The 15593-nt window shown below is 44.0% G+C and overlaps 2 protein-coding genes and 1 pseudogene across 3 annotated transcripts; all 3 read right to left on the bottom strand.

Annotated features, from left to right (window-relative positions):
• Nucleotides 1-1887: 1887 nt before the first annotated feature.
• On the bottom strand, nucleotides 1888-2011 carry LOC147986591 (U1 spliceosomal RNA; annotated as a pseudogene).
• Nucleotides 2012-2845: 834 nt separating this feature from the next.
• Nucleotides 2846-5968, bottom strand: LOC147986590 (beta-casein (DUF760)). Its single transcript, XM_087544833.1, has 3 exons — nucleotides 5659-5968; nucleotides 4059-4336; nucleotides 2846-3891 (listed from the first exon to the last, which is right to left on the bottom strand). The coding sequence occupies exons 1-3, from the start codon at nucleotides 5749-5751 to the stop codon at nucleotides 3087-3089; spliced, it is 1176 nt and encodes a 391-aa protein (XP_087400959.1). The 5' UTR covers nucleotides 5752-5968; the 3' UTR covers nucleotides 2846-3086.
• A 3210-nt stretch (nucleotides 5969-9178) lies between these two features.
• AE7 (MIP18 family protein (DUF59)) lies at nucleotides 9179-12821 on the bottom strand. Of its 2 annotated transcripts, none has more exons than XM_048703124.2 (6): nucleotides 12674-12821; nucleotides 10952-11117; nucleotides 10733-10838; nucleotides 10538-10637; nucleotides 9746-9791; nucleotides 9179-9648 (listed from the first exon to the last, which is right to left on the bottom strand). In XM_048703124.2, the coding sequence occupies exons 2-6, from the start codon at nucleotides 11067-11069 to the stop codon at nucleotides 9548-9550; spliced, it is 471 nt and encodes a 156-aa protein (XP_048559081.1). In that variant the 5' UTR covers nucleotides 11070-11117; nucleotides 12674-12821; the 3' UTR covers nucleotides 9179-9547. The 2 variants fall into 2 exon arrangements, with proteins under 2 accessions (XP_048559081.1, XP_048559082.1); XM_048703125.2 differs by lacking the exon at nucleotides 12674-12821 and adding an exon at nucleotides 12285-12639.
• Between the last annotated feature and the right edge of the window lie 2772 nt (nucleotides 12822-15593).

Here is a 15593-nt window from a genome sequence, read left to right as displayed (position 1 = left end):
AGCATGGATAATAAACGATTATCATGAACAAGGAAATATAATAATAACCAATTTATTATTGCCTCTAGGGCATATTTCCAACAGGAAATATAATAATAACCAATTTATTATTGCCTCTAGGGCATATTTCCAACACGAGGCCCATGTACCCTTTTGCCCTCGAGACTATATATACTCTTCTCCTACATACGTTATAGGGTTAGCAAAGTAGTAGCTCATTTGAGAAGCTTTGCTCTTCACTTGATCCCTTCTCCATCGGAGTTCATGACCTCTATGGAGAAGATCCCCAAAGTGGATTCAAGACACCTCACGGGAAGACCCCCCTCAAGAATTTCTCACGGAGAAGAACTTGCTACTTGTATCGTCCCTTGTAGATCGTGGATCATGTATCTCTTTGTGTTTCGAGGATCTAGCACATGTGTAATCGAGTCTTGTTGGTTTGAGTGATTTCTCCCATGTTTTCCCCTTTGTGTTCCTCGTGTTCCTCGCGGGATTTGCTCCAATCGTGAAAGATCGGGCATCTAGGGTTCTACCCTACATCAAGTTGTTAATGTGAATAACAAAAACTCTGTTATAGCCATTTTTGTGCATTCAATGTACTCTACGGATAAAGGAATACATAAACTTGAACATAACAAATTGAGAAATTGAAAGATTTCGTTGAAACTATTTGTTTGAAAATTTTCCAAAAAGCTAATTATAGGTTCTTCTCTCTGTCAAAACAATAAGGTCATTATACTTATTACTAAACTTGTTGAAGAGATTAAATAGAACCAAGGTCTATCTTTTTTACCAGAGGTTAAATCGATCATCAAAAGAAGGATTAGGCCAAAATTAGGATACATTGTGAGGAAATGAAACTTCCATTGAAGAGAAGCAAATGAAACATTTTCATAAAAATTATAGAATCGAGAATGAATATTTCATTATGTACATGCCAGATCATGAATTAGTAACCGCATCCAATCTCCGAAAAGTCCCGATTGTTTTGATTTTTGAAATGGTATATTAACGGAATCCCCTAGTTGATCATGATCTTTGTTTTCTCTTTCTTTTTATTTTTATTTGTTTCGAGAAAGATATCGTCTGATTCTCCTTCTATTGATTCTTTCCGATCAAGATGTACGGATCCATGTGTCTACATACATAGATTTTATTTATGGATTAATACAAACGTGCAAGAGTTCTATTTGCCTCTACCATTCTATGAGTCGCTTCCTTTTTTCGTATGGCACTCTCACTCCCTTTGGCAGCATCTACTAATCCGGAACTTAATTTAACGGTCATATTTTAACCCTGGATGCTTTTGGGATGCTTCTAATAACCAACGAATGGCAAGTGCTCTTCCTTGTTTAGATCATACTATTTCGATCGGAACGCATTCCCTGCTACCACAGATTGTGACGTCCACTCTCCCACTCGGGGAGATGGCACTAAGACAAATTTTAGACCTAAAGATTTAGATCGACTTGATTTTTAGTTTTTTACTAAATATTTATAGTTTGAATTAGTAGGGGCCGTGCGAACGCGTACCCCTGGTACCATAAATTATGACGTCCACTCTGTCCGTCCTAAATCCGGCATATCTCATAGTAGGGGTCCTAAGCTAGGTGTCTTGAAGCGATGGTAACATGGACACAAGATTTTACCCAAGTTCGGGCTCTCTTGAAGAGATAATACCCTACGTCATGCTTTTGATTGTATTCATATGGAGAATAGTACAGAGTACATGTATCTATCACGAGATTGTTCTTTTTTTTTGATAAACTTCTTTTCCTTTATTGACTAATCACCAAGTCGTGTGGAATATTTCTCGTATATCTCATGGGTTGCCTAAAGTGGCCCATTAATGAACCGTCATGGGTCCTCGACCCGATCCACCTAGTTGGACACCGTCAAACTCTCCCACAAAGGGAGATGGTAAACCGATGCTCCTCCAAAGTGCAATGGAGGACACTAGTTTAGGCCATGGGTCTTCTTAATCACCCATAGACCCCGACCAGGTAAGTGGTTAACTAGGCACTCCTCCATTCCGATTTATACCCTGAGGCTTCCTTTCGTCTCATCTGGACAGGCGATGTGGTACTATGTACCATCTTTACGCTAAATGTTTTTTTAGCAAAATCTATCAGCTAAATGTTGATTACGGTTGAGCGAGATCCTAGGCCCGTTGCTGGGTTGCTAATTAAAAGGCGAGCTGTCCAAACCTCCTTTTTTAAACCGATGGACCTTTTTTTGAAATCGGTGAACTTTTTTATGTTTGTGAACTTTTTCAAAAATCGATGAACTTATGTCAATTTTTTTATTTGTTTTTCAAAATGGATGAACTTTTTACAAAACAGATAAAAAATTTCAAATGGATGAACTATTTTTAAAATCCGTAAACCTTTCTAAATTTTATAAAAAAATTCATAAGTATTAAAAAACCGTACGGTTATTTTGCACAAGATCAACAATACAAAAAACAGCCGCGGCCCACTTGGGCGTGCCTGAGCGAACAAAGTGACTGCATGAGCGGTCAAGCGACCAGCAGCGCTTGTTGGGCCCGCCCATGACAGCGGCTACGTGAGCGCCAGGTTCCTAAACGGGCGCCTGAAGCGACGATTAGGATGTCCCGTTCATAAGCTATCGCCAGGGAGAAGTTGGGAATGAAGGTGCACAGAAAGCTGGAGAGAAAGACGCAAAAACTAAAAAAGGCTTTTTTACTAGCAGTATATACAACTGTTGTAAAGAGAATAATACTACTCCCTCCGATCCATATTATTTGTCTTATATTTGTCTGGATACGGATGTAATATGGATAGGAGGGGCATATCTAAAACAAGTAATTTGGGACGGAGGAGTATATCATAAGAAGAAACATTTTCCATTCCTCTGTTAAATTACAATCTGATCTGTGACTGTGAGGGGCCATGGAGCCATCAGCCATGGACAGTGACGGTTTGATTCGTGCCCCTTGGCTGCTGCTGATAGAGAGCAAACAAGAGCAAGAGCATCAGCTACACTGAAAAGGCATACCAGAGATGGACTGGATCCTACCCTATCAAATGCACAGAAACCCATTTCCAGATTAACAAAACGCACAATCAACTGTTAACAAAATGGTATTTGGATTCTACATGGCTCTCAGCCTCCCACAAAAAGGCCCCGAAACCAGCCGCCTCCAGGACAAGGTGCGTGAGCTCTGTAAACGTAAGCGTCACAGTTTTACCATCTTTAGCGTTAACAGAGCCATCATCCAGCACTTTGATATCCGGCCGACCAAACAGAGCCTGCGTTTGCTTCTCTATCAGCGAGACCGATTCCTTGGACCTGATGGTAGCGTACCGTTGCAACGTATCGGCGTCCAGCCGCGAGACGTAGGACCTCAGCTTGTTTGGGTTTGTTTCCTCGTCCTCCTCCACATCAACCATCTCCCCATCAGGCGTCATCCGTACCAGGGACTCCATGTCCATGAATGGATTAGGCTTAATGTCTCTCTCCGTAAATAGTTTTTCGTTGAGGCTTGGTGGGAGCGTCTTCATGGTTTTCTCGAGTTGGAATCGCTCGTCCACCCTCTTGAGGAAGTAACCATACATGATGGATGCTGCGTAGAGCTTCCCGAGATTTAAGTTGCTGATCTCAACAACGGTATCTAGTGGCGCTGCTGCCTGCTCCCCCATGATAAGGTTGAGATGGTTCTGTATCATCTCAAGAGCGTCTTGAGAGTGTATGTTTTGCAGCTTATACTCCTGGTTAGGCAACGAGGAGACGTCGCCTACAGGGCCACCTGATGATGATAATGCAGGTGTCATTTGTATGTCATTTTCCATGAACTTGAACAAAATCCAGCAGTAGATGATCTCTTCCAGGGTATTCTGTCTTTCCTTCTCTTTGACTTCTGCAATTCGCCTGTAGTTCAATTAGCATAACTCGTTAACTGATGCATTATTAATTGATATGAGTCAAACAGAATATCTAGTGTCTTCTCCTTTCTATAACATTTACATAGCAGATATGACACGAGACTATCTGTTGCTGATGTGCGGAAAACAATTCCTATAATTATTGATACTTACTTGTAAAGGAGGTCCTCGGGAACTTTTGCAGCCTTTTCCTTTTGGGCAATTTTCTCTGCTGTCAGGTTTTCAAGTTGTTGATCAACTGTTACAGGGATTAGGTGAGGCTGCGATTGCAGCATCTGCGCCAGAAGTTGACCACTTGGGGTTTCGAATTTAACTGGAGCGAGTTGTGTCTCGCCATCACCAGAATCCATCTTTGCTTTAACCTTTAAGCTCCTTGCTTGGTAATGATTGATTTGGAATCCAGCTTTAGAACGAGTGGTGCAAGGAAAGCCCTGTGAAACAAAGCAACATCATCCAGTTGACCCAAAAAAGCAATTGAAACTTGAACGGGGAGATATGCAACTCCAATATAATATCATGGTATTTCCCATTCAGCTAAGGAATTACTTCCTCTTTAAAATAATATAGGACGTTTTAGAGACTTGACATTGAAATGCAAATGCAGCACGGGTAAAATAAAGATATTAACTGAAAATACACGAGTTGAGCAGAACAGTTTGAGCAAGAGATAAGACAAAATTCGATAATCATCAGTCACCACGCAATGCGAAATAAAAATTTCAGATCACTTAAGTGTTGGGCACAATCAACCCTTAGCAAAAGTATCAGAAGTGAGCAGTTGAGCATAACAGGAGCATCAGAATACTTGTCGAAACCAGGTGCATAGAGTATAGATAATGTGAAATGATAGAAACTCTTGTAAATAAATAAATGAAAAGAGTTAATGTTGCGTTCATAGGCATCATGAACAATTTAAAAAACTAGGGCACATCTAGATGTGCTCTAGTTATTGCACATCTAAGTGAGTGAATCAAGCATAAAGAGAAAAAGAAAAAAGGAAAAAATATATTCACACGAATCTCAATGTAAGATCAATGACATATGACTTAGATGTGCAATACTTATGGCACATCTAGATGTGCTTCAGCCAAACTGTTTAAAAAGATGCAATACATCATATCGAATGCTATGGCACTCTAGGCAGGCGGCTACTGCCTCCGTTCATAAATATAAGATGTTCTAACCTTTTCCTAAATCGGATGTATATAAGCATGTTTTAGTGTGTTTGTTCACTCTTTTCGGTCCGTATGTAGTCCATATTGAAATATCCAAACTAACTTATGTTTGTGAACGGAGGGAGCACATAACAATTCCGTGAGCTTTTTCAAGAACAAAAGCAAAATTCAGGCATGCTTCTTGTTCAGGGTTTCACCACGTACTGGTGCCATTTCCGCTGGATAAAGTCTGAATTCAAGATGAAGATTAACTAAACTAACACGCATGCTTGCCCAAACACGCCGACAGCTAAACGCCACAGCTATTGTGCATGAGCAAGCGCGTGAGGCAAGTCGTTACGCGCCCTGAAACCGGACGCCACACACTTCCGACAGCACACAAACCTCGGCGCGGCGCGGCGCTGCTCAGATGCGCGGTTACAGTTCACAGAAGCAAGGCAAATGCACGCAGAGGTGCAGGGACAACCGGTCGAGCATCAGGCCATCCGGCAACCACGAGTTGGATCCCACTTGAGTGCCTGGGACTAGGAAACGGGCGACGGGGGCGCCGTCGGGAGGCGGGCGAGGAGGAGGCGTACCTTGCGGAGGCGCCCGTAGCGCGGCCTGGCGAGGGGGGAGCATGAGGGGGACGGGGAGGCGAGGAGCAGCGCCGCGTCGGCCCACGCCGACATGGTGGCGCGCGCGGAGAGGGGCGGGCGACGAAGGGGAGGGAAGAGGGATTCCGTCCGCTGTTTGGGCTCTGGAGATTTTGTTGGCAGGTTGCAGCGGAGTGAGACCGAGACGGGGCGGGGCAGTGGAGAGGAGACTGGAGATGGAGAGCGCGGCGCTGATCTTTTTCTATCTGGAGCGGAGTGCGCAGCTCTTCCTTCCCTTTTCCTCCACTCCAAGCGAAACCAAGCGGGCGGGGGCGGCTGCCGTGAGCGTGCGGGACTGTTCGTAACTTTGTACGCCACACAAGTCTGGTTTTTAGGCATGGGCCACGCGTGGGCTCACGACTGGGCTAGCAGTGAAGCTTCCTTCAACGGAAGCAGCATGACAAAAAAGGATGAAGACCAACACAAAGATCTACCACTAAAAGCAAAAAAAAAAAAAAACACACACAAAGATCTACCGCTCAAACAAAATGGTCGTGCTACGTGCCGGCCGCCGCCCGTCTACGAGCTGTCCGATCTGACACAACTCCCGGTCAAGCGTCGCCGTACTTTTGCGATAGAAGCCGTGTTGTGAGAACCCTTTTTGCAACACATATCTCGTTGTAGAAAATTTTGTACTAACAAAGTTTGTGTTGCAGAGGCCTTGTTGTGGAATATTTTTTAGATTTTTTTCAACCGAGCTCTTGTTGTAGAGTACTTTTAAGAATTTTTTTTTGCAACCGAACTCTTGTTATAAAAATTTTTTGGCAACAAATGTCTTGTTGTTGCAGAAAGTCACTACGTTGCATTGCTTGAGGTCATGGCCTCGCGCCGGAGCTTCTCTGGTTGAGGAAGGGAGAAGGGGTGTTTGCGTATGCGATGAAGGTGATGGTGTAGGCGATGCAACATGGGGGCCAAACGTCATAGTTGGGCGACGGCCCGAAGCGGAGCTCTGGCGTGCGCGCTCGAGCGGCCATGGGCACTGGTTGTAGACACAGAAAGACAGGGAAAGAAGACCTCGTCGACGTGTGATGGCCCACAAGTATAGGGGATCAATCGTAGTCCTTTCGATAAGTAAGAGTGTCGAACCTAACGAGGAGCAGAAGAAAATGACAAGTTGTTTTCAGCAAGATATTCTCTACAAACACTGAAATTATAAGTAACGAGTAGTTTGATAGCAAGATAATTTGTAAGGAGCTAGTAACGATAATAGTAACAAAAGTGTAGCAAGGTAGGCCAATCCTTTTGAGGCAAAGGACACGTCAAAACGGCCTTTTATGATAAGCAAAGTGTTCTTGAGGGTACACGTGAATTTCATCTAGTGACTTTCATCATGTTGGTTTGATTTGTATCCGCTACTTTAATAATTTGATATGTGGGTGGATCAGTGCTTAGGTGTTGTTCTTACTTGAACAAACCTCCTACTTATGATTAACCCCCTCGCAAGCATTCGCAACTACGAGAAAAGTATTAAAAATAAATTCTAATCATAGCATTAAACTTTTGGATCCAATCGGTCTCTTACGGAATATCGCATAAATTAGGGTTTAAGCTTATGTCACTCTCGCAGCCCATCATCTAATAACTACTCCACAATGCATTCCCTTAGGCCCAAATATGTTGAAGTGTCATGTAGTCGACGTTCACATGATACCACTAAGGAAATCACAACATACATACCATCAAAATATCGAACACATATAAAATTCACATAATTACTTGCAACAAGATTTCTCCTGTGACCTCAAGAACAAAAGTAACTACTCACAAATGATAATCATGCTCAAGATCAGAGGGGTATTAAATAGCATATTGGATCTGAAGATATAATCTTCCACCAAATAAACCATATAGTAATCAACTACAAGATGTAATCAACACTACTAGTCACCCACAAGTACCAATCTATAGTTTCGGTATAAAAATTGAACACGAGAGATGAACTAGGGTTTGAGAGAATATGGTGTTGTTGAAGATTTGATGGAGATTGCCCTCTCCAAGATGGGAGAGTTGTTGGTGATGATGATGACGATGATTTCCCCCTCCGGAAGAGAGGTTCCCCCAGCGAAATCGCTCTGCCGAAGGGCAAAATTGCTCATGCTCAAGTTCCGCCTCGAGACGGCGGCGCTTCGTCCCGAAAGTCCTTCTCTTATTTTTCTAGGTCAAAATGACTTATATACCATAAGATGGGCACCAGAGGTGGGCTGGGCTGAACACAACCCACCAGGGCGCGCCTGGGGTCTTGTGCTCACCAGGTGGCCCCCCTCCGGTAGTTATTTTCCTCCTGAAGTTTCAGCTCATTTGGAGTTGTGCAAAATAGGTAGCCTGGCGTAGCTTTTTCAGGTCTAGATTTCCAGCTGCCGAAATTCTCCCTCTTTGTATGTACCTTGCAAATTATGAGAAAAAATGCATTAGAATTACTCCAAAAAGCATTATTATGTATAAAAATATTATAAATAACAGTAGATAAACATGATGCAAATGGATGTTTCAACGTGTTTATGGGCGGCCTTGTCGGTGTTCTACCGACGACGAAGGTCGGAGTACGCATGGAGGCATTGGCTTCACGAGGAGCTCGGGAGAGCACGGGAGGTGACTGCTCATAGGGGGATCCAAATCCAGATCCCGCACCACATCACTTATTGCGGTGGGGAAGATTGCAACTATACCTGGCCATCTGTCGGGCCGGGCCTACCAAAGCCCGATGCAAAAAACCCAGGCCCGAGCCCGACCCGGCCCAGCCGTCGAGCCTAAAAATCAAGACCGAGCCCAGCCCATAGCGCTAAAAGCCTGTTGGACCTTGGGCCGGGCCTCTTCGTTAACTCATGAATATGACAGGGGCCGGCCCAGCCTTGGGCTTGAAATCTAAGCCCGAGCCCGACCCATGGACACGGTCGGCCCGGGTCGGGTCGGACCGACCGGGCCGGGCTGCCCATGGCCAGGTTTAATTGTAACAAAGGCTCAATTGCAAAATCTAAACTAGGTAGTACGTTGCCCCCTGAGTCATATCATATGACTAAAATCAGATACGACGGCCATGAATCATTTCCCCAAAAAAACCAACACAGATCTTTATAAAATCTAAAAAATAGAAAATCATTCTCTGCAAATATGATTGTGAAATAATGACCGAGGAAAAGAGTTACTGGACAGACAGCACGCGTCACCACACCTCCCTCAGCAGTGGTGCTCTTTTCTTTCTCTCCTCAGAGGATGAATTTTCTTACGAACCGCAAATCTGCCACGATAAACTAGCTAGATATGTAATACTCCTACTTGGTTTTATGTTCCACCGGATTGTATTTGTGACATTGTCGTGGCTGAGGCCACTTAGATAATACGTACGTACAAGGCAGCGAGGTTGAATCTAAAAAAAAGGATAGAACATGAGGTTAAAAAAAGGATAAACATAGACCCTTCTCCGTAAACATGACAAAAGCATGACTAAAAAGGATAGAACATGAGGTTAAAAAAAGGATAAACATAGACCCTTCTCCGTAAACATGACAAAATTTTACAGCACGGACCACCACACTACATCCCTCGATGTACAATCAGCACCGTACAAAAACATAGCAGCACCCAGTTCCTCCAAGAAAAAAATAGCAGCACTCGACGACCTACATACTGGCACTACGATACGAGAGCTTAAGCGGCAGCAACGTTCTCAGAGAGGCGCAGGGCCTCAGAATTCATGCACACGTCCTGCGCCACCTAATTAAAGAATTCTTCTCAAACATCAATCAAAGTAATAATATGCTGAGTGGCATAGCATATGTAATCTCCTGTAGTCTGGGAATGTATCCACGCACTGGTTTCCAGTCCTACTCAGGTCTCAGCCGAGCGTCGGTGACAGGCACTCCTCCACTATGTCCAGCAGGTTTGAATTCTCCAGCGCGGCCGCGACGCGTTCTTTGTCACTCAGTTGCTTGTTCACTGGGAAAGAAGGGGGAAAAAACATACTGATATATTGTTCCGGGCAAAATAGTGTGGTAACTGTAAGGTATAAAAATGTATATCGTAGAACACATACCGGCAGCTTCAGTTGCATGTGATCCAGGCGTCAACCGTATGTCCACCTACATGGGTCAGAAATCAATACAATGTCTGATTGTTTTGAAGAAACTATGGGCAGTAATAGCTAATAAGCAGCAGAAAAGTATCAATTTCCCCGCACTGTCATTGACAGGAGCAAAATCCACCCTACCTAATTAGTCCTCAATAAATTTGCTTATGAAATACTTGGCATATATGTTAATGAATTACCATTGTTTCTAACCATTAATGATGCATTTACACCACACGTATCTGAAATTAGAGAAACTGCACTTATTGTGCCTCCAGAGTGTGTTTGCGGTATCTGAATTTTGAAGTAAAAACTTGTTCTATAATGGCAGTAGCAAGTTAAGGGCCAGTTCTTTTCGGGCTTATGTATGGCTGTGGAAATAAGCTGCCCCAAAATAAAACTTTAGGTTGGGTTTCTAGAAAAAAAATTAGGTTCTAGAATAAGCTGGGGAGGGGGTAGACAGCCAGCCATAAGCCCCAAAAGAACTGGCCCTAAGTGGTCTGACACAGATGGCTCATCTAGCTCAGTGTTTTAAGACTTCCTAAATTATAATAAATACACTGACATGTTAATTAAAATACCATGGCTTCAGCAACATATTAAGGCAGCTCGTTATTTTCTTCTCTTCTTTTCTTTTTAAGCAGTTCACAATTGAACTGATTGTTACTTTCTTCTCTTCTTTTCTCTTTTAAGCAGTTTACGATTAGTTGTGGAACTATAATAGCAGGAGTTCCTTTTTACCGCACACCAACAGCATACCTTGTAACGAGGTGGAAGACTCCGCATGAGCTTCACACGTAAGCAAAGGCCAATGATAGTGGCCATACTGCAATGCTCCACTGTTGGGGTGAAAGTAACCCTGAAACCAAAGCGACCAGGAATCCTCACGATTTAATTTCATTATGATTCCTGAATTGTAGCAGCCAAAGTTCCAATAGACAGATGCCAACTTACCTGACATGACTAAGTTCATCATTGATTTCGACTGAGTCTTCATTTACCACATTAAGGTCTTCCAATGAGTATGGATGTTCTGGGTCCTTTATGTCTCTAATATGATGTAAGAATGTTAAGGAGTACAAGGTAATTATGCTAACACGGTACCAGACAATAAAGTATAGCAAGAAAGCAAGCTACTAGATCCATATATGAAGGAAAAACAATAGAGGATATCAAATATTTCAAGCTGGTCTATGGCCTCTGGTGCATTTTCATCTATGTTTTCTGGTGCCTGCCGGATGCGCCTCTCCCTTTTCTCATGAATCACAGGGTTAGCATTTATCAACTCCATTACTATTTTCCCTCTGCAATGCTCTGATTGGAGAAGTCAGACAAACTCCTGCAAGTCAAAAGCATGAAAACTGTATCAACGGCATTATTAAATCCTTATTATGTCTTCACATTGCCCATCCTTTTGACAGTCAATTGCGAAATCACCCTATATGGCGGCAAATGCAAGATAAATTTATTGGAGCGTAAACCGGTACACGAAAAGATGGAAATATCCTCCTCCAGGAACATTGCTTCTCTGTGTTCTATGTTCTCTCTTCTATCCCTCTTAGGGTCTGTTTGGTTGACTGTAGATTCTGAAAAACCTGCTGTGAGCTGTGAGAAGGCTGATGTGTGCTCAGAACTATGGGACAGTTGAAAGTTGTTTGGTTGAGACAACTGTGAAACTATAGATTTGGTAGGAGTTGGCTGTAATGCCCCTGGACGCTGAAAGACTGTTTGTATGTTAATTGACCGTAAAGCAACAATATGTACACTGATTCACATTTCAATGGTCATATTGAAAGGGAAAAAAATGACAATATCGACAAGTTTTTTGAACTTCTTTTTAATATTGCATATGTATAGCTAATACAAATAGAAACTTAAGCCATATATTATTACAAGACCACACAAAATACATGGTTCACATGATTATGTTCTCCGTCAACATAGCTAACCTATCGTCCTCTTGCACAACAAGAATCAGCTATCCTACCAGAAATATTTTTCCAGACTTTCCTATTGAAATAACCTAAGGGCCTGTTCCCATCAGTAACCTCTAATTTGCAAATATCAACGAATTTCTTCACATGTACATCATCCCAAACCACCATGTCGACCAGTACTTCAAGCAAGCAAAATTCTATCCGGTATGAAGCACAATTTAAATATCTACCATGCTACAATCTAGAACATCACCATTCACATCTACAAAGTACAAGAAAATAGAAGAAAATTCCATACTAGCATTTTCACAAATACCTAGCAAGCGAACTCCATTGCAAGGAAATACGGCTATGCAATCAATAGTGTATGGTCACAATGTTCAGTCCATAGCATTCATCAACTTCCATGCATAGCAACTACACAATGTCGACCACGCAAAAAAATCAGAAAAAAAATGAAGAAAAAGGAATAGAGCAATGGTACAGGAGGGGAGGGATGGAAGAGGGAGGGGGGAGGAAGGATTGGGGGGGGGGGGGGGGGGGGAGGGAGGGGGGATTAGAGAGAGGACCTCTCCTCTGGTCGGCGGTGCAGGAGAGGGCCGGACGGGCCGGAAGGCTGGAGGGCCAGAGGCAGGGGACGGGAGGGGCGGAGGTACTGGACGGCGGGACGGGCGGGGAACACCGCGGAGGGCGCGCCGGCGGAGGGCCTGCCGGAGGGGCGGCGGCTGCAGTAACCCTAGCTTTGTGCGGGGGCGGGGAGCTCTGGCTGCTTCGCTGGCTGGGGCCGCACGAGCGTGCGACGGTGCGAGGCTGAGAGGTGCGAGCTCTAGGTCAGGAGTTGGTGACGCGGAAGCCAGCTTCGTGCTCAACGAAATCCCACAAACAGCGGAGCACGTCCCCAATTACGGCCCTCTAAACATAGCGAACGGGTCGGCCGAGGGAGAGGAAAGGAGCTCACCGAGGAAACCCAGCGAACGACGGCGGCGGGCGGCGGGCGGCGGGCGGCGTTCTGTGCTCGTCGAGGTTACTCGCGTCGGGGGAACAACCAGTTTTTTCTTCTTTTTTTTGACGGAAGGGTGTATGTGTTCAAGTCCAACTTCTCTTTCGGTCCGAGTTGACCGGGCTGGCCGGCTGAGCGGGCCGGCCCGGGATAGGCCATTCCGCCTTTGTCAGCAAAAAACAAAGTGTCTTAGAAAAAGCAAAAAAAAAAAGGAAGAGGAGAGGAAATCACCAAAAATGCTAGACTTACAAAGAAATACGGGGTTTTACAGACTGTTTTCATCCACTAACCAATCATGAACTTGCTCCTCCCCTGATTTTCAGGGGGTGGGCTGGCTCCATCAACTATTGACCAATCACAAACACACAAGTTAATCCCTCCCTGTAAAACCCTATAAGTTACCGTACGTGTACCATTGCCGGGAAATCACACACGAAGGCTTTGCTCTCTGCCCTGGCGATGAGAGAGAGAGAAACGGTGGTTCCTACCTTCCTTTGGACGGCAGCGAGGCGATGATCTCCACCCTCTCTGTCTGTTGTTCCGGTGGTTGGTGGAGGGGGTGAGCTCCCATTTCTCTTTCAATTGATCCATTTTAGTGTCTCGTCTTTGTTTGATACCACGTCGCTTTGGTGTGGTTGGTGCTCCATCGAATAAGGTGGTTTTTTATCTCTCCTCACCATGATGACATTCTCTCTGAAGGCACCGCTGAGCTGATGGCCCCGTCTGCTTGCTGTTCGTTTGGAGCGGTGGGCTTTTTATGTTTTCTTGTGTCAGCACTGGCAAGTGGGATATATTGGTGTTGATTTAAGGTTGGTGGTCCGACGGTAGTGGATCTGGCGTCTTTCCCTAACAACAACGGTAGGATGCGTCAAATCTGGATCAGTGTTAAAACTGGATCCAGGTTGGCGGCGAAACCGTCCTCAATCGTGGCGCCACATCGCCAAGTGTCTATTTTGCAGGTTCGGTCTTCAGCTCTCAACGCCTTCAAGGCTATGGCACGGGATTTCAATTTGCTGGTATTCTGTCTCTTCCCCCAGTGTGCGTCTCGGCGATCGATGGTGGTTTTAAGATCTAGTTGATCATAGGGACACCAAGGGACTTATTTGTAATATATTTTTTGGATTTCTTTCTGCATAGTTTCTGGACACCCACCATGTCCTAGTCTTTTCTGGTAGTTTTCACATGTATGTGTGGTTGTATTTTGTTTAATGGTTAATATAATGTGTGCGGTTAAAAAATCTTGCCTGAACCTGCCCGTCGCACGCACACAGTGAGCAAGCTGGACATCCCTGGAACCCTGCTAGTCAACCGAATGTGCTCGGCCCCTCTCCATCTTCCCATAGTCCCCCACATTATTCAATATTGCAAAGTCTCCTGCCTTCCCTAAAAAAGCAAGGGCTCCTGCCAATTGGACTCTCAACAAGGACATGAAAAGGGGGAGTGGAAGTAGAATGGGAGGACACCTGAACCTCGTCTGCTATGGTGCATCTCGTGTTGTCGATGGCACCGGTGGAGTGCTATTTCTTCAGTTTGCGTTGGTCTTTCCCTTAAAGAGGAAAGAATGATGCAGCAAAGTAGAGATAAGTATTTCCCTCAGTTTGAAAACCAAGGTATCAATCCAGTGGGAGACAACGCACAAATCATTGAATACCTGCACAAATAATCAAACAACTTGCACCCAGTGCGATAAAGGGGCTGTCAATCCCTTCACGGTTACTTGCAAAAGTGAGATCTGATAGAGATAGATAAACGATAAGGTAAATATTTTTTGGTATTTTTGGTTTATAGATCGGAAAGTAAAAGATTGCAAAAAGAATAGATTGAAAATTAATATTGTAGATCGGAAAGTTATATGATGGAAAATAAACCGGGGGGCATAGGTTTCACTAGAGGCTTCTCTCAAGATAGCAAATAATACGATGGGTGAACAAATTACTGACGATCAGTTGATAGAAAAGCGCAAAGTTATGACGATATCTAAAGCAATGATCATGAATATAGGCATCACGTACGTGTCAAGTAGACCGAAACGATTCTACATCTACTACTATTACTCCACACATCGACCGCTATCCAGCATGCATCTAGAGTATTACATTCATAAAGAACGAAGTAACGCATTAAGTAAGATGACATGATGTAGAGGAATTAACTCAAGCAATATGATGAAAACCCTATTTTTTTATCATCGATGGCAACAATACAATATGTGCCTTGCTACCCCTACTGTCACTGGGAAAGGACACCGCAAAATTGAACCCAAAGCTAAGCACTTCTCCCATTGCAAGAAAAACCAATCTAGCTGGCCAAACCAAACCGACAGTTCGAAGAGAATTACAAAGATATCAAATCATGCATATAAGAATTAAGAGAAGATTCAAATAATATACATATATAAGTTGATCATAAATCCATAATTCATCAGATCTCGGCAAACACATCGCAAAAAAGTATTACATCGAATAGATCTCCAAGAACATCCAGGAGAACATGGTATCGTGAATCAAAGAGCGAGAAGAAGCCATCTAGCTACTCGCTATGGAGGTCTGTGGTAAACTACTCACGCTTCATCGGAAGGGCAATATAGTTGATGTAGAAGCCCTTCGTGATCGAATCCCCCTCCGGCAGGGTGCAGGAAAAGGTCCCTAGATGGGATCTCACGGGTACAGAAGGTTGCGGTGGTGGAAAAGTATTTTCGTGGATGCCTCTGGTGGTTTGGGTATATATGGGAATATATAGGCGAAAGAATTAGGTCAGGAGGTGCACAAGGGGCCCACAAAGGGTGGGGGGCACGCCCTCCGTCTTTGTGGCCGCCTCGTGGCTCCTCCGACTTCATCTCCAAGTCTCCTGGTTGTCTTCTGGTCCAAGAAAAATCATC

Source organism: Triticum urartu, chromosome 2A, assembly GCF_056163025.1.
Source record: "Triticum urartu cultivar PI428250 chromosome 2A, HENAU_Tu73, whole genome shotgun sequence".
NCBI lineage: Eukaryota > Viridiplantae > Streptophyta > Magnoliopsida > Poales > Poaceae > Triticum > Triticum urartu.
The sequence above is the reverse complement of the archived record's forward strand: the minus strand, read 5'-3'. Positions and strand labels throughout refer to the sequence as shown.